The 24086-nt window shown below is 36.5% G+C and overlaps 1 protein-coding gene across 2 annotated transcripts in view; it reads right to left on the bottom strand.

The window, feature by feature from the left end:
- TAPT1 (transmembrane anterior posterior transformation 1) overlaps nucleotides 1-24086 on the bottom strand; it is a 69996-nt gene that overhangs the window by 22525 nt on the left and 23385 nt on the right. Inside the window, exons 3-7 of one of the 2 annotated variants that reach the window (XM_002745961.6) lie at nucleotides 19681-19799; nucleotides 8572-8734; nucleotides 5404-5539; nucleotides 3898-3995; nucleotides 3636-3705 (exon numbers count right to left, since the gene is read on the bottom strand). In XM_002745961.6, the coding sequence (XP_002746007.3) occupies nucleotides 3636-3705; nucleotides 3898-3995; nucleotides 5404-5539; nucleotides 8572-8734; nucleotides 19681-19799 (586 nt within the window). The remainder of the gene's footprint in view (nucleotides 1-3635; nucleotides 3706-3897; nucleotides 3996-5403; nucleotides 5540-8571; nucleotides 8735-19680; nucleotides 19800-24086) is intronic. The other variant, XM_035294001.3, reaches the window with a different exon arrangement.

Below are 24086 nucleotides of genomic sequence, written 5' to 3'. Positions count from 1 at the left end.
TTATAATACTCTTAAAGGATACAGTGCAGACCACCTTGCATTGTAACATGAGCTATTTTGCTTACAGCAAAAAGTAATACTTTTTTTGGTGCTAAGTACTAACCATTTTAAGCCAAAATAAAGTCCTGAATTTCTTGTGAACTGATATACATACTTGATCATATCATTTTTTTTTTTGCAGTGTTCTCTAAAAATTCAACAATTGAATCCCAATCTTTCTAAGCTAAGAGGTTGGAATTCTGGAGGATCCATTTATAGAAATGAAAAGGGGTATTAATTACATTAACACGCTGGCCATTATGTGAAAAATCATTTACAACTTCCTCCTCATAATTTTGAGGTGTTAATAAACAAGAATTGAAAACTCTTAAACTTAAGATCTGCATGTCTAGTTTAAGGCTCTATAAAGAGCACTTACCCCAAGGAGGCTAGTAATATGAATTAATTAAAAAAAAAACATGGTTTCTACAACAAATGAAATTGTTACAGTTGAGTCAATTTACTCTATGGTTAACTACTGAAGCAAAGTATTCTATAATTTAGTCCCTTCCCTCCTTCCTCTTTCATTTCAACTTCAGGACACTTGGCAGTCTGCACTTGAATGGTGAGAAACATTAATAAGCAGCAAGAATATGAACTGCCCTCGGAGCTTTGAGATTCAGGTCCAGCATGGCCTCATACAATCATCTAGGCTTTATGTTCAAGTTTTCCATTTGTCCCCTTGTTCTTTTTGTTCCTTGTTAGTTTTCAAATCTCCTATAATTTGTTTTAATATATTCCTTGTCTAATATACAGGTAAAATTTACATACAGTGAAACGCGCAGATCTTAAGTATATGATGCGATGAGTTCTGATCAATGTATAATTTGTGACACCAAGCCCTTAATTAAAATATAGAAGTTCCGTCATCCAGAAAGCTCCTTTGAATCCCCCTAGTAAATCCACATCCCCAATAAGCAACCTCTCTTATTTCGGTCATTATAAACGAATTTTGTCTGATCATAAACCTCGAGTAAATGAAATCATACATTATGTACATTTTTGTTTCTGGCTTTTCTGCTAAATATAATGCTTTTGAGATCCGCATAGTTGAATATATTAGGAATTCATTCTTTTATCTTTAATTGCTGAGTGGTATTCTATGGTATAGATATCCAATTTGCTTATTTTCCTAATGATAGATTTTGGGTTGTTTCCAGTTTTTGGCTAGTATGAACAAAGCTGCCATAATAATTCTTGCACAAGTTCTACTGAGAAATATGTTCTCAGAGCTGAAACACAGGGCAGGTGAACAGTTAACTGTATAAGAAATGGCCAAAAACTTTTCCAGAGCAGTTGTAATACTTTACACAGACACCAGCGATGCATGAGAGTGCCAGTTACTCCATATCTTCACTAACTTGTGGGACTATCAGGCTACATGAGCAGTCATTCTGGAGGGTGAGCAGTGCTATCTCATTATGGGCTTTACTTTGTATTTCTCCAGTGACATTTTCCCTAATAATGCTGAACAGCTTTTCTTTCTTTTTTTTGACAGAGTTTCGCTCTTGTTACCCAGGCTGGAGTGCAATGGCGCGATCTCGGCTCATCACAACCTCCGCCTCCTGGGTTCAGGCAATTCTCCTGCCTCAGCCTCCTGAGTAGCTGGGTACTCAGGCACGCGCCACTATGCCCAGCTAATTTTTTGTATTTTTAGTTGAGACGGGGTTTCACCATGTTGACCAGGATGGTCTCGATCTCTTGACCTCGTGATCCACCCGCCTCGGCCTCCCAAAGTGCTGGGATTACAGGCTTGAGCCACCGTGCCCGGCCGCTGAACAGCTTTTCATGAGCTTACTGGACATTTACAGATTTTTCTTTTGTGAAATGACTGTTCAAGTCTTTTCCCCATTTAAAACTGGATTATCCTTTCATTACTTATTGGTAGAATTTGTTATATATTCAGAAAAAAAAATCCCTTGTCAAATATATGCACCTCAAATCTTTTCTCTTAGTACTGTGGCTTGCCTTTTCACTTTTTAAATTTTATGAACATACGTTTTAATTTTGAAGAAGTCCAGTTTCTCTCTCTTGTTTTATAGTTAGTACTTTTTGGGTGGTCTCTAAATATGTTTGCCTAGACCCAGATTGTGAATAAATTATCTTGTATTTTGTTCTAGCAGTTTTATAATTTTAGCATTTATGTTTAGGCCTAGGAACCACTATGAATTAATTTTCTCGGGCAGGGGAGGACCCAAAGTTCGTTCTTTTAATCTTTACTCAACTGTTCCAGCATTAGTTGTTGAAAAACTCTGCTCACTAAATTTTAATTTGTTTTAGAAAATATCTTTTTTTATTGAAATGTTATTTTTGTAAGCATGTAGTATTGTTATTAAAACTTCTCAGTTTTAATTTTGAATATGGTGAATAGCAAGAGACATAACCCATACAAATAAACTCCTCTGAGATCATCACTACTTTCTTTTCTTTGTTTTTTTTTTTTAGACATAAATTCACTCTTGTCACTGGCTGGAGTGACAAGAGCGAAATTCTTATCACTATGGTACAATCTCAACTCACTGCAACCTCTGCCTCCCAGGTTCAAGCAATTTTCCTGCCTGTCTCCTGAGTAGCTGGGATTACAGGTGTCCACCACCACATCTGACTAATTTTGGTATTTTTAGTACAGAAGAGGTTTTACCATGTTGGCCAGGCTGGTCTCGAATTCCTGACTCAGGTGATCCACCCGCCTCGGCCTCCCAAAGTGCTGAGACTGCAAGTGTGAGCCACCACACCCAGTTGATCATCATACTTTTTAAAGCATGCAAAAGGGTCCCAAGACCAAAAAGTCTGACAAGTGCTGCTTTGGAGGAGTTATGTGTGCTCTTATCTATGACCAGCCTGCATACCTCCCCTGTGACATACCTCGCCTTCCTCAAGGATGTCGCCAAGCCAGGTTCCTTTATGGGTCCTCTCTATCCTACATCTGCCTAAATTCATGCTAAAACACCATCATGTTTTCATGACTAGTGCAACAGTCACCATGGCAGAAGAGACAAATAATGTCTTCATATTCTTGTGAAAACACTTTGGACTTGGGGCACTCCCTGGCAGAGCCTCTGGGACTGCTCTTGAGGGCTCCATGATCCACCACACTTTGCTGCTCTGGCTTTCAAAACTATGTAAGACAGCGACTCTAGGCACAAATTTTGTGCCTTCACACTTTGTAGGATTAGAACGAAGGCAGTCAACTTAGCCAAAAAAGCTAAGGACCTACAGACAATCTTAGATTTACAGTCATAATTCTCCTAGAAGCTATGCGATTGTGGGGTAGTCAAATTATTTCCTCGTGTTTCAGTTTTCATACCTATAAAATGAATACCACCACCCATTTCAGAGAAATTTCTAGATTACTAAGAAGCTTCTCGAAGTATGGTATCGTGCTACATGAATGTTTCTAATTTTTTATCTCAAACATCTTGTGACTACAGTAACCAATGATGATAATAAAACCTAATCAAGATGTTGATAGCATAAGAGATGGTAAAATTTAAGTTGAAGAAAGAGTGGCCCAGAGAAATTGTGCCATTAGGATTTTGGAATGAACTGCAAAATAATACTGCACAGGACTGCAAGTAGAATCTAAGTGTACATACCGCTATTTGACATTTGAAAGAGATTGTTCTTTTCAAACTTCTTGAAAACACTTCCTTTAATTTCAACAAACTGAAATAGTAAACAGAAATACCATCTTTATCATTATAACAGTTTAAAAACTGGGCTTGTTACCTATAAAACTTGGTACCTATAAAACTATATGGAGAATAACATATAGAACAAAGAATTTTATCCCACCCAGAGTATTGCAGCTGAAATACCCGTGTAACTTCAAAAATATAAAATAAATCTCATACTTACATTATTAGACATCATGATAGTAAGCAAAGACTTGTTGTGTGAGTTAAAAGCTACATTAAGAGTTGTTGCTTGAACCATTATAAGAATCGCATGCAAAACTAACAGAAGGTCAAGGAAAAACTTAAATTTGCCTTCATATTATTACTGATAAACTGTAACATTTTGAAAGTGAATAACAGAGAAAGAAAATGGTGTTTTCTAAATAATCTTACATAAGTATTTTATTATCTTAATAATTTCCCTATTAGCTATAGTTGATAGAAATTTGACAGGATATGGCAATCCACATGAAACAAACCAAAGTGGAAAGTACCTCTATGCATTCATTTATTTAGATCATGAATCCTTTGGAACAGGGTTGATTTGTTCTTTCTGCATCTCTGGCACTTGGCACAGTGCTCAGGAAACAGGCCCTCAGAAAAGTTTGTTAAGTAAATGGAATAAATTATGGTAAATACTGATAAAAGAGACTTAGAAATACACATTCTGAATTAAGATAATGTGCATTCTAAAAAAGAAAGCACAAAATAAAAGTCTGGAGGTGATTTTCTTTCCTAGTTCTTTGGAAAATGTAGAATGTAAGGCAGTAAGAAATATCTGATAATTAAAATGTCACTCTTACAGAGACAGGAATTTAAGGCAGTAAGAAATACCTGATAATTAAGATTCTTCTTTATATGCCATTTTGAAGATATCCATAAACTGCAGAATTCTATTTCTATTACAGACAGCATAGTTAATTTATATCTAAGAGTGGTAACTGCTTTACTCCATTAACACTGGAACAAGCTTTCACCCTCACAGGCATCTTCCTACTTGGTTCTTTAACTTTCTAAGTATTAACCCAATTTCTTTCAAATGTCACTCTTTTACAGGTAGGGAAAAAAAAATGTGGCACATTCTCATAAATGAGTCCTGACTTCACATGGAACTTAAGAGCAGAAATGTGTGTATAAATATGTATGAGTATACACAAACATGTACACTGCTTATATAGTAAAGCATTTACTCTCTAATAGAAAAACTTTAAGCCAGGGATGAATACACAAACACACAAAACCAGCAAAACTCCTTCCAACCAATTTCACATTTTACTTTTAGATAAATTCTATGCATTTTAAGCCCAAGGTTATAAAAAAGAATTGCCGGATTTAAAGATAACTTCAAGAAAAATTCCAATAAGTATGAAAAAGTTATATAGATCTATGTAAATATAAGGCATGTATCAAAAATGCTGCTTTTTTATTAAAAAATTCTGCCTTATAATCAGTTACAATGAAAACAGAACTGTTTTCCAGCAGCTCAAAGAGTAATGCACACGAGGCTCCTTAAATTAATTACAATTATTATGACAACCAATTTATCAAAAGAACGCAGATGTTTCAAATTAATCTTCAGGATAAACACATTATCTATCTATCTTTAAATCTATGAAATGGCGAACCAAATAAAATAAGGTAGACTATGCATTAACTGTTGGAATTTCCAGCAAGTCTATAAGGATACAGACATAGAGAACAGCCATGAAAAAGTGAGGAATCACCCCAATGTGGGCTCTTTTTCTTTCTTTAGGCTCTGTTGCTGTCCAATAGAGAGCATCTAATATATCTTGTCCAAATGATGAAAAAAGACGATCAGCTACCTAAAAAAAAAATACATATAAATTGGTAAGATGTTTCTTAATATTCCATTTGAATACGTAACTAAAATTGAGATACAGCTCAAATCCTGGAGAGCTGATGTTTTAAATCCTAGTTGAAGGTAACCTAAAGAAGAGTGAGGATCTTTGTTTACTATTCATTAACATTTCTTTTTTTTTTTTTAGAGACAGAGTCTTGCTCTGTTGTCAAGCGCCAGGCTGGAGTGCAGTGGCGTGATCTCAGCTCACTGCAACCTCCGCCTCCTGGGTTCAAGCAATTCTCCTGCCTCAGCCTCCTGAGTAGCTGGGACTACAGGCGCATGCCGCTATGCCCAGCTAATTTTTGTATTTTTAGTAGAGACAGGGTTTCACCATGTTGGCTAGGATGGTCTCAATCTCCTGACCTCATGATCCACCTGCCTCGGCCTCCCAAAGTGCTGGGATGACAGGCGTGAGCCACTGTGCCCGGCCACATTTCTTTATTCTTTAACAAACAGTAAGTGCTCAAATAGAATTTGAATTAGAATGTCTAGTTAGCTATGTTGGTAATAAAGAAAGTCTTAAATAGTGGCAAAAATAGGGGTGGGCAAAAATAAAAGGAATCAAAATCGTGGTTCCTCTGGTTTTAGCACTTTGAATTCAAACTCAGGATTCAAACTTAGGACAAATATATCATTTGACTACTCATGTCTAATATTTGTAAACAATGGTAACTGTATTTTTTTGAAGTTTATTATATGGAATAAAACATGCAGATTTACGTACTAACCACATTTTCAGTTATCAATCTCCTTGAATACAGTATAACAAGTAAAAAGTGACACATAAAAGAGAGAAAAGGAGGGGATGACATTCAGGATGCAGTCTGAATGCCACATCCTACAGAAGCCTTTCCCAGACCATCCATTCTCTTGTGGCTTCTATGTTCTCTACTGTCTTAGTCTGTTCTTTTTCATCAGATGATTTATCATTTCTTAATATCTCCTTGTTTATTGCCTAGCTCTCATCTGTAGAATATAAGCTCCATGAGAATAGGCTGGTTCTCCTGTGAGTCTTCAGGGTCTAAGATGCTTGGCATGCAGGAAGTGTCTACTAAAGATCTGAATGAATAACGGCTACCATTTAGGGAGCTCCTAGCATAGGCCTGATGTTGTGCTAAATCCTTTCTATGTGGCATCTATTTAATCCTCATAATCTCCTTCTATCTCCACTTTACAGATAAGAAACTGAGGATTAGAGATATTCAGCAACAGTAACTATGTCCAGGATAACCAGGTAATAAAGGAAGGAGCTAGGATTTGGTCAGAATGATTTGCCTCTAGACTACAGCCTGGACTCCTATGTGGATAGGAGTTTAATATCTGCTTAAACTCCTATGTTTAAGCCACATCATCAATTACAGTCTACAATGTGAAACGTATATAAATCATTTTAATCAGCAATTCACAGATCCTGCTTCTTGGCCTATTTTTTAGTGACAATAATAATACTAGCTTGACAGGGCTTTGTAAGATGGGGCAGGGAGAAGCCCTTACACTCTCCAATCTCCTAAGATGGAGAGCCTACGAAGGAGAGACTAGTAGGGCAGTGGTGCAAAGAGCGAGGCAGAAAGCAGAGGGGAACAGGGAATGAGGTCTAGGGTCTTTCTATGAGAAGGAAGGGAGAACAAGATGAGCTATTCTGTTTCAGAAGAGTTTTGTCCCCATCCACCTTTAGGCAACCTACTTGGTCGGGCAAAGCAAGTGTATGGGCAGCGAGCCTAGAATCAGGAAGCTGGTTTTAAAACATCTTCGTCTTTAATTTAGGAGGTACTCAGACGGCTAGAGCTCTGTGGCTTCTGTGAAGAGATGGGGAGCCCTTGTCTACCACAGCAATGCAGCTTCAGAGTAGACAGGCCAGCAGCCCCCCGCCCATCTGTCCTCTCACTAGGAGAAATCTCTTCATGCCTAATTAAAAAGATAAATAGACCTTATTTGTATCCTTCCCAAAATAAAACAGAAAAATGCAATTTGGAATTTCTTTCTGTTTTTTAAGATGAAGTCTCGCTCTGTTACCGAGGCAGGAGTGCAGTGGGGCAATTTCGGCTCACTATACCCTCCTCCTCCAGGATTCATGCTATTCTCCTGCCTCATCCTCCTGAGTAGCTGGGATTACAGGCACACACTACCATACCAGGCTAATTTTTGTATTTGTAGTAGAGATGGGATTTCACCATATTGGCCAGTCTAGTCTCGAACTCCTGACCTCAGGTGATCTGCCTGCCTCAGCCTCCCAAAGTGCTGGGATTACAGGGGTAAGCCACCATGTCTGGCTTGCAATTTGAATTTCAAAATTTATTATATAACTTAGGGTAGCTTACTATTTTAAAAAAACTTATGAATATTTGGCTTATAAAGCAAAGCTTTTTTTTTTTTTGGTAAAGTGAATGTATATCAGCTCAACTTTATTGTATAAATGCAGATTTTCATAGGCTGAATGCTTTAAAGAGACATATTGTACTAAAAACATTAAGTACTCACAAAAATTGGGAACTTATGTTTGTCTGCTCTATGTAAAAATTTCAAAGCAATTTAAAACATGTATTTGTTATAGCAACCATATACATAATCATAACATTTTACTTCACAATCTTTAAAGTTCTAGCATGGGTTTCTAATGAATTTATGAAACTAATTTCCTAGCACTTGACAATTCGCATACTCAAGGGTTACTGGTCCTAAAATGTCTGGGCAGCAAGAATGTTTCCAGCCTACATAAGGACACGCCATGCCTGCGGCTGGCCAACCAAGGTGTACCCTGGACCAGCAGCATGAGCCCTACCTCCTTAGAAATGTGGATTCTCCAGACCTAGCTCAGATCTCCTAAATCAGAATCCATGTTTAACAACAGCCCCCAAGTGATGGTAGCACAGTAAAGACCAGAAGTGCCATAACTAGAGTTGGTAGAGCGTTCTTGACTCTCAGGTACCTTCAGAATTGGAAGATTTGAACATGAGTGCCCTGGTCAGGCCAGTGCAGGGTAAGTGAGGTCCTTACCTCTAGCATGTTGTAGATGATGTAGAGCTTGATGACAGACTGCCCCCTTATCAGGTGGTACATCATGGAGTAGTCAACATAGTGCATCATAAAATAGCAGATTACCAAAATGACACCCTTCAAAATGTCACACACCTGGGCAGGCTGAAGCAAACGCCTGTCCCTGAAACATACAAGAAGTAATAAAAATGTAAGTTTTACTTTGTATGTTCTCACAAAAACAATAATCTTTACTGGATATACACTGGCATACAAAGGTAAAAATGAGAATTATGTTGATCTTTTAAAAACTTCAAACAAGGGAAATTAAACTAAGTAACTACTCAACAATGTAAACTTTTCTGCCCAAGTACAGAATATAAAGATTTTTAAGTGATAATTACTATTAGAAGTTGGCAATCTTAACAAATGAGCATGGAGGGCAGATCTACCAATACGGTACTTTTGAGCAACAACAGATTTCTACTGTTATGGCATAAGCCTTTAACCTAATCATGAATCCCTGCATGTAGCCTGCTGGATCAGCCCTTTTCACATAATGCTACATTTTACGCATACTGCTCTGCAACTTGTACTTTATTTAACAGCATAATATTCCATGTAAGTTCATCAGGAGCTCCTTTTCATGAGCACAGTGTTCCACTACGTGGATGAACCACAGTTTATTTAACATACCCCTAACAGATTTCTAGTCTTTTGCAATTATAAGCCACAATGCAATGTACATGCCATGTCTCATAAATGAAAGTATATCTGTAGGACGAATTCCTGAAATTGGAATTTCAAAGTTACATTCACTTGAAATTTTGATAGAAACAGCTGAGCTGCCCTCTGCACAGGGTGCAGTTCATAACTCAACTAGCAATGTCATGACAAAGCCTGTAGCCTGGGGCATTGATACAGTGTTTGATCAACTTTTGGATCTTTGCCAGTCTCATTGGTGAAAAATGGTACACAGCGTAGATTCAACATTAATTTCTATCATTAGGAAACGAAACATCTTTCCACATATTTAACAGTTATTTACATTTCAGGTGAACACTCCCTTCCTATCTTTTTTGTACTGGTTTATAGGACAGTTTTTGTATTACACATTAGTCCCCTGTGACTTCAGTTGAAATATTTTTTTCATAACTAATGTGAGCAGAAGAATCACTCCTTACTTCTGAGGTTAGAGTATAAGGAGCTAAACCTAAATTGTGAAAGGAACCATCTTAACAAGATAGTGCAAAAAATACATTAGAAAAAAAGAAATTTAAGATTTAAAATTCATGTGACAAGAATGGGAAAGATATGTTCTCTCTGCCTATCATAGGCTGATTCCTCAGGACAGAAAATGCTGTCTCTTGTTTTGGCAGCTTTTACACATAGTGCAATCAATACAACAGCCTGAGTATTTTCTTTAGGAGCTGTACGATTTCTTCATTTCTACCAGTTGTGACAATGTTCTAAACAACAATACAGGGGTGAGCTCATTTTCTAACTGGCCACTGGCTGTCTGAGCCACCTATGTATTTGATATTCCTTGGCTACATATTCTCCAGAGTTCTTTCCTAATGCTTTTCCTCCAGTGATCTTTGCAGAGTTTAACAAGGAATTTGTAAGTCTTCCAAATTGTTACCTGAGATACTACTTTATAAGGTCACAATGATGCCATACCAATTCTGTGAGCAGTTGTTACAGAACCTCATTCTTGTTTTCTACAATGTGCACTGTACACTGTTTTCAGCTAGATATGAATTTGGCTGATCTGTTTACAGATAGAATCTAAGATATTGCAGAAGTTCTGAAAACAGACAAATTCTGTGAAGACTGTTGAGAGAGGGCTAAAGGTGGCTGGAAATATATTGGACTAGACCAATGAGCCTAAATGAGAGGGAGGTCAGAATTTGTCTAAGTCAAATCACATGACTTAAGATGGGTATGAAAAGACAAGTAAAATTATTCTTAGCAGTTGAAGTTAGGGCTTTGGGAAAAACTGCATCAAGGAAAAAGTTCATCGATCTCTATTATTATTTCTCTTTCACCATGACTTTCTTTTATCCAGTGCTGTTCCTCTCTCCCCCACAGGAGACCTTTTTCTCCCCAGGGAACAAAGAATGCCCTTCATCTCCTAACTCCCAACCAACCAGCCTAGAGCACAGATCTCTGCGAAGGGCTACTTGAATGTCAAGGTAATTTCCTGCCCCCATCCCTACAAGACTGAAGATGGAAGACCTATTATATCTGCCAAGAATTGGATCTGGGTCACTAAAACATATTTCTCATTCAAACACTGAGAAGAGGAGACATTTTGAACACTTGTGAGCTCCTGGCCTTGGTGTGACTGTCTCTACTTGGGTGGCAGGGAACAACTGGTGAGCCGTGAGCCACCAGCCCCCATTCAGAAGTGTGGCACATCTCAGCATATAATCAAAGTCACACATCACCAATAGTCATGAGCTTTAGTGTTTAAAAACTATAAGTTAGTTATGTTTATGAATTAAATAAACTGATAGGAACTAAAAGTAGGGATAGTATTGATTTATATTAATTACCAAAATTAATTTTGTTAACTAATTAAAATTGAAAACTATATTTAGAGCTTTTGGTACTAGATGGCATCTATTTAGTTGAGTGATCTCCGTCAAAACAATTTTATTTAAGAAACAAAGGCTGCTGGGCACGGTGGCTCAAGCCTGTGATCCCAGCACTTTGGGAGGCCAAGGCGGTTGGATCACGAGGTCAAGAAATCGAGACCATCCTGGTCAACATGGTGAAAACCCCTTCTCTACTAAAAATACAAAAAATTAGCTGGGCATGGTGGCGCGTGCCTGTAATCCCAGCTACTCAGGAGGCTGAGGCAGGAGAATTGCCTGATCCCAGGAGGCAGAGGTTGTGGTGAGCCGAGATCCTGCCATTGCACTCCAGCCTGGGTAAAAAGAGCAAAACTCTGTCTCAAAAAAAAAAAAGAAACAAAGGCTTTTAAGTATATATCCAAATGTGTTTCTTTACACACATATTTCAAAACAAAGAACAGTGCGTTGGTATATCAACTAAGGAATAGTATATTTAATAGAAGCCATAGTTAGAAATTAGACCTGTCAAACATTGGAAAGTCATATCCCAAAATAATCTAATACAACAATTTTTGAACCAAGCTGATAAGTTAACAAAGAAAAGTTGTATAAACACCTAATGCTACAATTCAGTTACTATGTGGCAGTTCTAGACACTCCACATATATTCCTTTTAGTGTTCACAATAATCCCATTTGATCATCTCCGTTTTACAAATGAGCCAAGGGACAGTCAAGAACATGCCGGTGGTTGTACAGACTGAGCTCCCACATGGTGCAGCAGGGATGGAAACCTGGCAATCTGGCTACAGAAGGCATGCTCTTCAGAACCAGCTGCATTCTAGACTTTTTAAAACAGAACTTCTAAACTTACAGGAATCAACATCTCTGAACCTATTATCTTTCCATAAAAGTTAATACTGCATAATTTATCACTGTACTGTGATCTCTTCTGAAAAAAATGCTGCATAAAAAAACAAACCTATCTATCATTTGGTCTTTATTTCTAAATATGAATGCAGAAAAAACAAAAACAAAAACAAAAAAACCCCAAAAAACCAGATTATATATGTATATGATATACACATATTGAATTCACTGCTTTTTGTGCACCGCCTGCTCTGGTGAAAATGTTCCATTGCTAACATCATATTTGGTTGCTGCAGGGATGACTGTGATTTTCAAAACTAAGGAATATTATTCAAATAAATAATACAAGCAGCAGAATCTTTAAAAAACAAGGTCTTGTTTTCATATAAATGTCCTTGTTAATAAAAAAGAAAAGCTGCCAAAGAAAAAAGTGTTTCTAAGGTGGCATCTTAAAAGACAGCTGTATGTATACCACAGCCTCTTACCAAGAGAAGACCTAACCTCATAAACAAGTTTACCTGGTTAAAACAACTTGAACCAATCAGTGTATTTGTTCCTTCTCTGCCAGGATATTTTTAGATGACTATCTGATAAGCACTTTAACCTACCTAAGAAGCTTATCCAAGGCCCTGCCATTCAACCCTGAATTGGCTTTTGAAAAATATTTTCTTGCTAAAGTTCTTCTAAATGGCTAAGCGGTGGTTACTGGCAATTCATCTTGCAAATGATGAAAACCCCACATGAAAGCATAAACAAGTGAAACATACTGTTGGGCAAAGTGAGAAATCCACTAAACTAATTTGCAGGTTTGGGTGTATGTTATCACACAAGTCATATTACATCAAATATTTAACAGAACTTAAACATTTTTCAAAATAATACATTTAACAGAATTATTTTAAAATTTTCTAGTAAAACCACCCTTAGAGAAACCAAATTCTCTACATTTCTAAATTTTATTTTTTCTTCATACAAATATTTCCATTTCCATTGTATTTTTAGCAACTGTACAATTTTATACTGTACAATTTAACAATTAGAGTATCTCTAGTTGTTTTGAAGGGCTCACAGATTTATAGAAACTGAATTATACAGTAGAGAAAGATGATCAAGGGTAAGCTTTTTCTCTGACTCTTTAGTGGAAGATAATATACTAACTATGACTAAAGTAAAATCTGGTAGTGGACAGAAAGATCAAGAAGGAAGACACGGCACCAAAAATGAGCAAGATAAATAGGAAAATCCCTGCACAGTTACTTCAAATCAGTGTGGAAACATGCCAGAGTATTAGCATGAGTCATTTCATTACAAAATACATAGACTAGATCTCTCACTCTCTCACTCGATATTTTCAGCCATTTATGGTGTAATTGAAAGAGTGAAGAAACACAAGCACTGATGAAATAAAAATGTAAAATACTTACTATGGTTTTATTTTTGAAAGTGAAGTCCTTTTATAATTTTAAAGTAAACTGGAATAAAGTAGTGAAATCAAGATGTTTCCCTGAATTAGAAAATTAAGTATTTTCGATCTTAGGTTTGACTGACATGTAACAAAAAATAAATACTTAACATAAATGGAATGATTAAAACTATTTCTTAAACTTTAATTTCAAACTACACTAGAAAATAAATGTTTTTTGTTCATTATTTGTAGTAAAGCAAAATAAAACCTGCTTATACGGAAGGAATTAAGCTCAGCCAATTTCTGTGGCATTGGGGATGAAGTATTTGCTAAGTCTAAGTTAACATGGGTAAAGATCATTTTTGAGCGAATTTTCATGTTAGGTGAAATCACAATCAAATCCTTCAAAAAGAAATGTGGACAAAGCTTTAAGACCAAGTAAAGATGCTACTTTAAAAAGGATAAGGATCAACATTTTCTTCAATGTTTCTATCCCCTAATGGCTATGTCTGCCTATCTTGTTTACTTTTGCATTTAATTAATGTCAATTTGGCCAAGAGTATAGAAGGAAAAATCAGGGTTTACTCACCACAAGGAGTCCCTGTGCCACCACATTCCATTCTATAAAGGAAGTGAAAGTGCTCCTCCCTTCGGTCTGATTTACGAGAAAGAAAGAAAGAGAGAAGGTTGTAATGTTGCTACACTACTTAGAGCTCCATGGTGAGGAAACGGGACAACAAAGACTTTCTAATAATAACAAATATATTGCTTTCAACAAATAAGCCACATAGATCAGCCCTGGTAAAAGGAAGTAAAAGGCAATTTGTTTCCCCACAGAAAATTACCAAGAGCTCTCCCTACATGTGCTACAGTGGTGGCATCAATCACTTAGGCCAAAACCAAGGCTTAATTTTGTTTAAAAAGAGAAAAATCTATTATAACAAATAGATGTAGTTAATTTTGGGTAGAACTATTTCAAAAGAGGTAAGGCATATGAAGGAAACTCAAAAGGTTAAGAAACTCCCAAGCATTTAAAATTCTTAATTCTGGGAGACAGGAGGTCTCCCATGGGATAAACTCTCAAAAGAAAATCATACTGTTGCCTCTTAAACAAGAAAAATAAAAGCCTGTGAAGACTCACATGAGAGGTATACCTAAAGCTGGGGCAAGGGGTCAGCACATTTGCTCACACATATTTTACTTGCTCTAATAGTAAAAAACAAAAACCAAAAAACACTCCGGCATTTATTACTTAAGCCTTTTGAACTCACTAATCAGTTTCTAAAATGTTTCAGTAAAATTTTTTCAATAATAACTCAGTTCTTGGTACCCGACTATATAATTTTTCTCTATAATCTTTAACTTTTAACTCACGTGACTAAGAATTCTAAAGCACAAAATAAAGTCTCAAATTTTAGAATAAAGGGTTCACAAAAATGCCAGGTAAATCAAACTTACATAATTAGCTATTTTTCATTTAATTCTACAAGTAAATTTGGAAAAATGATGTTTGGTACCCCTAACACAATATAGAACAGTCTGCTTTTCTAAAAAACAAAATTCTATCATTCCTCCAAGGAAGAGATACTTCATATAATAAATCAAAACCTAGTTCCGTTTTATATGTCATGAATCATTAAAAAGATTATCCTAGTTCAAGAGGTTTCTCAAATGATTTCTAAAATGACACTACTCTTACCTGGGAAAGAGGGAAGATATACATAATGAATCTGCTTTTAAAGAATTTAGATGCATTTTCCTTTTTTTTTTAAGTCTACAACAAAACATTTTGGGGCAAAGACTTTTCAAGATTGTTAATCCATCAGAAACAATTTCAATGAAGTATTCTTGAGATCACTGAGAACAAACATAAACCTATAGGGAGGCAGTACATCCTTGGCAAACAACACACACAAATATGACTCCAGATAATTTCGCTGCCAACATCTCATAATGAACAGTACTTTATCACAGGGTCAAAGCCAGCAAAACACTCTGCTGGATGAACAATCATGATGAAGGCTGAGTTTACTTAAGGTACTGTAGAACCACCTTTGTTCTCAGCCTTAGTGAAGGGACAGGATCTTTATTTACTTAAGTCAAAAACCATGGCAAGTTTGCAGAAGATCTAGAAATAGGTTCAAATATTAAGCTATGAAGCAGAGAACACGGGGGTCTATCTGTAAAAGCCTCTCACAAATGCTGTACAAGAAGTAAATCTGTAAACAGATGAGGTGAGAACACTGATCTCAAATGTAAAAAGAAGGCAATAATATTACCTTGTTATTTGTGTGATATTGAACCAAACAGTTCTAGAGACTGCAAAGAGTTACTGTTTTCACGTCAGCATCATGATTAATTTGACAAACAGACTGTTTCCTCCCTTTTGCGAAAACAATTTCAAAGAACAAAGAAACTAGGAAGACAGTAAGTTTTTTCTGGAAAGATTGAAATACAGGAGAGTGAAAAACGGAAATATTACTTAATATATTGCAATCAACTTCTTTGTCAGTCTATTTCATTTCTTCTTATTCCTTTGAAAAAAATAAAGTCAGACTGAAGGAAAGAGCACTTTTTCCTTGCTGAAAAGAATGGATCATGACATCATTACAGGCGAGACAAATCAAATAATTTTTAATGGAAGTAGAAAACATTGGAAGAAAAGCTATAAGAAGGCAGAATCAAGCTATTTCTAAATAATCATTTGGTAAACCTAAAAAATATTTTTATTTTCCTAAATTATTTGAAAGGTCTTAGACTTAAAATTAGCAATAGCTTTAATATAACTTTGGCCTTATCAAATATTTCAAGTTTTGTGACTTTAAAAATAATGCTCAAAGAAAATAAAATTGCAACCTATCTTACTATAAGCACAAACTACTCAATTTTAACAAAGTATACTTAAGGCACTAAGACATTAAGGCAGTATTTTCATATTCCGTGTAACTTGGCCTATCCTCAAAGCATTTAAAATTGTTGAAACTCTTGTTTCATTTAAACTCCTATCATGTAAAATTGCTGAAACTGTTATATAATTTTAACTGCATTTCATGTTTTTATACATATAAGTATTCATGATAGCATGAAATTAACTTTTCAGTTAATCCAAAGCAGAAATAGTAAGAACTGTTTGCAGAGGAAAGCCTCAATGGAGTCTTAAAAATAGTGTAACAGGCTGCCCTCTAGTGTCATTTTAGCTATAAAACTTTGAAAAAAGAAAACACCTTATTTTCAAATGCTACTCAAACTAATTTAGATTGAAAGTATTTCAAACTAATGTAAGAAAGCAATCATCTGATACGCTACAAAAAAAAATCTTAAAATATCTGAAAAAGGTTGAAGCTAGGGATCATTAACCATTCATAAAAGTAAATAGTGGCAGAGGATTTAAGATTTCCCAGCTCCCTGCAACATCTTTTAGTTTCCAGAACTAAGACTTTTTTTTTTTTTGAGACAGAGTCTTGCTCTGTCAACCAGGATGGAATGCACTGGTACAATTATAGCTCATGGCGGCCTCAAATTCCTGGGCTCAAGGAATCCTCCCACCTCAGCCTCCCAAGTAGCTGGGACTACATGTGTCTGCTACCACACCTGGCTAATTTTATTTTTTTGTAGAGACAGGGTCTCATGTTGCCCAGGCTAGTATTAACTCCTGGACTCAAGCTACCCACCCACCCGACCTCCCAAAGTTCTGGGATGACAGGTGTGTACCACCGTGCTGGTCTAGAAAAGACTCTTCTAATGCTATTTTATGTGCCCTGTTCCCCTATGTAACAGGAGTTACACAGAAATGAACTGAGTGCAGCAAAATTTTAGATGTCTGTACAATATAACAAGATGGATCTTCAAATAAATGTCCCCAAAGAGAGACCCTTAGGATCACTGGCAAATCACCACTGTTACTTAGTATACCTCATATGTGTGCTAACCAATGCCCAAAGAAGGATCCACTCCAGGAAGAAGACAGTCATTAGCTTATCATTTTAATGTTTTATTACATTGTGCCAACAGCCAGTGAGAACATGACATGTCTTTAAAAGCCATCCACATAAAGATGGCTAGAGCATGAACTTGTCCCACATTGCTGATCAAAGAATAACTAAAAAGTAATGTAGCTGTGAAAAGCCCTACACAGTATTAGTTATTCTCTTTCTTTACTTGAGACAGGGTCTCATTCCATTGCCCAGTCTGGAGTGCAGTGGCATAATCATGGCTCACCGCAGTCTTGACTTCTCAGGGTCGATTCTCCAACCTCTCAGCCTCTGGAGTAGCTGGGATCACAGACATGTGCCACCATGTCTGCCTAATTTTTTGTTATTTTTTATAGAGACAAGGTCTTACTATTTTGCCCAGGCTGGTCTTGAACTCCTGGCCTCTAGTGATCTTCCTACCTTGGCCTCCCAAAGTGCTGAGATTACAGGCATGAGGCACCACACACAGCAATATTAGTAATTTATGTAACATATTTTACTTGACTTTATCTAAATGTCCATGTGCCTATTCACTTTATGTAGTTCCAAATAAAGATGTATATTTAGTAATGTTATTTTAATTGTATTTTGGTCTTCTGAAAATGAACTAAAATGCCATGGTATTATGAAGCTCCCAATAGTAATAAAGGAAAAATAGTTCATTGTGGTTAGGCTTTGTTAGTATTAATGTGCCATGCTTTTAAAATACATTTTAAAAGGTTTGTTAGTAATTAGACCTTCTTAAAATTCCTTTATTCTCCTAAAGGAATAAAACATGTACTAGAAATACCTTAAAGCAAATGACTAAATTCCTATAACTATCATCCCATTTGATTAACTTGTGATTAACAAAATATGTAGCATTAATCCACTGTTATCCTGAAAGGCAAGTAAGTTACAGAATAGAACATATAACAATGACAGGAGCTAAATTTTTATAATTGTTTTACCTCATGTAATCTTGCAAAACAAGAATTCTTAATCCCTTCATAATGTGATCATCATAATCGTTAAATTATTCCAATTTACACTAGGAGGAATTTCTATCAAAACGGATTGAGTCTTATTTTTAAAACTACTATATGTGTTTACTAAGTATATGCTCATTTACTACTTTAAAAAAGAATCTCCCATTGCTTTAGTCTTTAAAAAAAAACATATAATTGTGTATATTGGTCACTAACTTTTAACTCAATTGCTATGGCTAAATTATTTTATTATATATTTTATATACCATGGAACAGTCACCATAGTTCAATGAAGTCTCACAAATTATTGTCTATTTTAGAATTTTCCCAGAATGTAATGTATTTAGAAAAGTGATGCAGGTCAGAAATGTAACCTGGACATCTCTGCTAAGATCTAAATAAAAATGTTGTAAAGAGTGACTATATACAGAATGGAGACACACTGGCGTAACTATACAAAGAAAGAAAACTGTAAAAGCCAAACTTCCTTTTAACCTCCAGAACAATAAAGCATAAAGCTTCACGTAAGCTTAACACCTTCACCTTACTATTCTCAGTTTTGGTAGAGAAGAAAAAGAAGAAAACTGATTATCTGCTCTGGTCTACTATGAGCCAGGCACTATGCTGGCTATTATTTTAAGACCTTCCAATCTTTGTGGTAAAAGATGCTGAGCTCTCAATAGTCCCTTTTGGCTGAGGGGGAAGCACACTTAGAGAAGTCAGGCAGTTGCATACAGCTCACAAGCTAGTCAGTGTCAGGTCGGTCGGTCTGATCCTCCCAGTGGGGACAATGATCCCTGAGAGTAGAAAAACTCTCAGGGATCAGAGTCTTATTCACTACCAGTAACTAAGGCTCCATAGACCATTATAACAATGATTCTCAAATGAAATGGAGGAGGAACCCTTGTAGTAAGAGCTCCTGAGGAGATTCCTTTACCACTCCAGCCTAGAACCCTGTCCTTTCTACAAATGATGCCTAAGAGGCCCAAGGACTTCGCAGAAATAAAGGCACAGGCAAGTTAGAAACATGCTAAGTAGGTCTTTGACTTTCAGTCCCAGGTCCTTTCTACACTGCTACACAGTCTCTAGCATTAACATTATTTTACTGGCTACAGCAAAATTTTGGTTCAAAACAATTCTGAAAAAAAAAAAAAAAAAAAGCATATAAAAAGTATAATATTATATAAACATATAATATCCATCAAAAAGATAAATAATTATTTTATGCATGAAGGGCCAAAGTGTGGATGAAACTGTATAAATTATCCTTATTCTGCAACCATCACAAGTATTAAAAATAATGAAATACTATACAATAGTTAATGATTTAAAACTTACCTTAAGCCATAGCAAGGCAAAGTGAGGAGCCTGAATAGTGCCAGGAAAACTCTTAAAGGAAGCAGGGTGAACACATACAAAAACGCATCCAGGCACAGAAAGATTCCAAAAACCATCAGCTAAATTTTAACAAGGAGAGAAGAAAAGAAAAGTATTTTTAAAATACTTGTAAATGAAAATATTGAAAAATCAGAATTTCTAAACATTATAAAAACTTAAGTTCTTAAAACTTAGCCCTGGGAATAACAAATTATTAGTTCTACTATTCAAAGAGTGAGTCTGTACTTTACAGAGCCTTTGGTTTACCGCTCACAGAAGAAATTACTCAAAAACAAGTTGCCCTGGCCCACAGTTAATGGCACATCATCTGATGTGGCTTTCTGTGTACTTCCTCAAGCTCTCAAGATATTATAGAAAATCTTTATTCCTCACAATTTTGCTATTCCCATTTAGAGTGCTTCACTGATGGGAAAGAGTGGAATATATATTGAGTTACAATACTGTTTATGCTAAAAATATGCAAATTCATCACTAACTTTAACACAATTTCATATGCACTGAAACTTGCTGCACTCAGAAGGCATTATTCTTAATCCCAGGACCAGCCTCTCAGTGTTTATTACTTTTCCTTCTTTCTTGAGTACTTGCCATACCCTTTCTTTTTGTGGTAACATTACACACTCTTACTTAAGTTTAGGACTATATTTCACAGAAAGAGAGTGAAATCTTTTGATGACTTGGCCAAGTAGCCACCCCTAGGTTAACAAACTCAGCTATTCATTTTAAGAGTGACTTTCTGTATGTCTGACACATAAATATGGTATGATACATATGCCTTCACCACAGCACTCCATGTATCTTTAATCAAAAAAGTGCCCTACCTTCACAGATTAGTTAAAATTCACACGTTACAGGCTGAACTGTGTCCCCTACCCAGTTTTTATGTTGGTACCTCAGAATACAACCGTGCTGGGACAGTGCCTTTAAAGAGGTAATTTAAGTTTAAAAAGAAAAAAAGGTCATTTAGGGTGGGCCCTAATCCAATATACTGGAGTCCTTATAAAAGAGGAAATTTGGACACAGGCACAGACAAAGGAAAGATGATATGAAGACTGAGGGAGAAGGCGGCCATCTGAAAGCCAAGAAGAAGCCGAAGAAGAAAACTACCCCACTGACACTTGATTGCAGACTTCCAGCTTCCAGAACTGCAAGATAATAAATATCTGTTGTTTAAACCACCCAGTCTATGGTACTTTGTCATGGCAGCCCTAGTAAACTAATACACACGTCTTTAAATGAAAGAATACATTTTTATTAATTTTGGATAAAAATGTCTTAAAAATATGCTATACATATATATGCCACATTTTAAAATCTGAATATATAGGCCCTTTTTTGTTTTCAACGATTTAGACTCATTATAAACAGCAATAAAATTACAATGCTAAACTACTAAGTTACATGTGGTATACTAGCGTAGAGTCCCAGTGTTGAATGTTTTCTGTCTTACACACAAAGCAGTGCAGCAGGAAGCTGAGCAAGGTCCATGTCGAGTTCATGGTCCTCTTCTACCACTCTCCCGTCACTGAGAAGTCTTTCCTTCCTTGTGAGTGAACTGCTGTTTCAGTGCTGAGGGCAGAAACTGCTAGAAACCCAATTCCTCAGAAGGAACGTTAGTGTGTATGCAGGACGCTGAGAGGGAGAGTGTGTGGTTGTCTTTCTCACTCAGGATGAACATATTATTCATTCTACCAACATCTATGAAGCTGGTAATATGGCCAAGTAACATGTTCAGCCCAGTAGGCACAAAGACAAATAGGACACCAGCCAGTAGTTCCTGTCCTCAGTAAGCTTATTCATATTTGAGTACAAGAAACACCAGCAGGGCCAGGTACAGTGACACACATCTGTAACCCCAACACTTTGGGACACCAAGGCAGAAGGATTGCTTGAGTCCAAGAGTTCGAGACCAGCCTGGGCAATATGGTAAAACCCCATCCCTACTAAAAATACAAAAATTAGCTGGATGTGGTGGCAGACACCTGTAGTTCCAGTGAGTCTGGAGACTGAGGTGGGAGGATCGCCAGAGCCTGGGAGGCAGAGGCTGCAGTGAGCTGAGATCATGCCAGTGCACTCCAGCCTGGGTGACAGAGCAAAAAAATAAAAGAAACACCAGCAGATAGGCCAGTGCAGTGTCAAACAGCTGCCATGTCAGACCTAGTACACAGGAAACAGAAGAGGCCCAAAGGCCAAACTAACTTGGAGAGAGTCAGAAAAAGGTCCACAGGAGAGGAGGCCCTTGAAAGACATCTGAGAAGATGAGGATTGTATGCTACGCAGAGAGGGTGGACTGGGCAGAAGCGGGTGCAGAGGCAGGAAGAGGAAGGAAGCTTTCCAGGTAAGGGAAGCATGCATGGGTACGCAGAGGCGGAAGGCAATCACCAAGACAAACACCCTCTCCTAAAAATAAAAAACACAGTCACCTTTCTCTGGCTTGGAGGAATGTGTATTAGTATTGTTTATGGTAAACAACAGCAACACAAGTCTAATAGGCCTTCCCCTTCACATGTTAAAGCAGTCACATAAACTTGGTGGACAAGGCAATGATCTGCTCACACTGTTCTGGCCCTGTGACTGTGTTAGACCTGGCCCATGACTATGTTAGACCGCCACATTCGAATGGAAGAAAACAAATGGCTGCAATCTAAAGAAATTTCAAATGGGTGAAAAGAAATCATTCACGTGTGAGAGAATACACAATACAAAAGAAAAGCCACAGAAATGCTTTTCAGAGTTTGGAAACTTGACTCAATTAAGGTACCTATTGTTCTAATGTTATGCTTTCTCATAAAACACAGTATTCTTTGAAATTCCTTACATATGAAAATAAGAATTTCCTTAAAAAGTAAACAAGGCGTAATCCTAAAAACATTCACCCTGAAGGATATAAAGAAACTCACATTGTGTGTAGTGTGAGCCTGGCTCCATGCAGGAGGATTTTATACTTGGGTAATTCACTGAATTTACACGATGACTCAGGAATTTGAAGGCACTGTGCAAACAAGTCTCTTGTGTTTGAGGTATTCAAGGTGTGGTGGTAAGCACTTACTACTTAGCCCTCCTAACAAGCTCTCTGAGATAGCTATTACCATTACTGCTTGACACAATAGAAAATCAGGCTCTGAAGGGCAAATGTTTGCCCAAGGCCTTGGGATTCAAATCCCACTCCGGCCCTATACACTCCCTCTTTGAAAAAATTTTAGCAAAGCAAAAAGATCTTCCTATTTTTACAAGGCATAAGAGTTCAGGTAGCTTCTTTGTGCTAACTTGTCTTGCCAATTTGCCTAGTATCATTAAAAATGCAGGAATAATAGGAATTTAATGAATCAAACTTATAAAAGACAAACATTTTACATATTTAGATTTATTGCTAGCTCTAAAAATGTTACCAAGAATTAAAAGCTTTGAATATACATTATTAATGAGAATGTGTACTTTTACACCTTCAATTAATCTATACTGTATCTTAGTAAAATAGGTAATTACTATTTCCTTCTTATTTGGACCAAATAACTATAATGTATTGAAGCACTCTTAAATAATGGCTAATAAAAATTTCCCCTTAAACACACAAGGTGTCATAAAAAAAGAATGAGATTCTTCATTTGCAAAAATATGGCTAAACCTGGAGGTCATTATGCTAAGTGAAATAAGCCAAGCAGTGCATGTTCTCACTTATTCCTGTGTTCTAAAGATCAAAACAATTAAACTCATGGAAATAGAGTAAAGAATGGTTACCAGAGGCTGCGAAGGGTGATGGGGGTGGGGATGGTTAATGAGTGCAAAAAAAAAAAGAGTATTTGATGGCATAACACGGCAACTATAGTCAATAATGATTTAATTGCATTTTAAAATAACTAAGAGTAAAAATGGATTGTTTGTGACACAACGAATAAATGCTTAAGGGATGGATACCCCATTTTATATGATGTGATTATTACGCATTGCATATCTGTATCAAAACATCTCATGTAGCCCATAAATACATACACCTACTATGTAATCACAAAAATTAAGATAAAAATTAAAACAAAAAAATATACAAGGTGTGACTATAAAGTAATGAATTGGTACCATATGCTATTCAAAAATTTCCTGCCCTTCTTTAAATGCCATATTTGAAATTTCAAAATAGACACAATGTTGTGATTGAAATGAAAGCAGCACAGTAATTCTGGACTATGACAGTTTAAATCAGAGGTAACAATCTTTCCCATTAGCTGACACCCACACCTTGCACATCAGCTCCTCATCACTCTCTCTTCCCATTTTCCCATTTTTCTTTCCGCAGTCCTGCCATTCCAGTCTCTCACCTTATCTAACTTGACACGTATCAAACCTTTATA

The sequence above is a fragment of the Callithrix jacchus genome, chromosome 3, assembly GCF_049354715.1.
Source record: "Callithrix jacchus isolate 240 chromosome 3, calJac240_pri, whole genome shotgun sequence".
In the NCBI taxonomy this organism is placed as follows: domain Eukaryota; kingdom Metazoa; phylum Chordata; class Mammalia; order Primates; family Cebidae; genus Callithrix; species Callithrix jacchus.
This window is presented reverse-complemented; position numbering and strand designations above follow the sequence as displayed.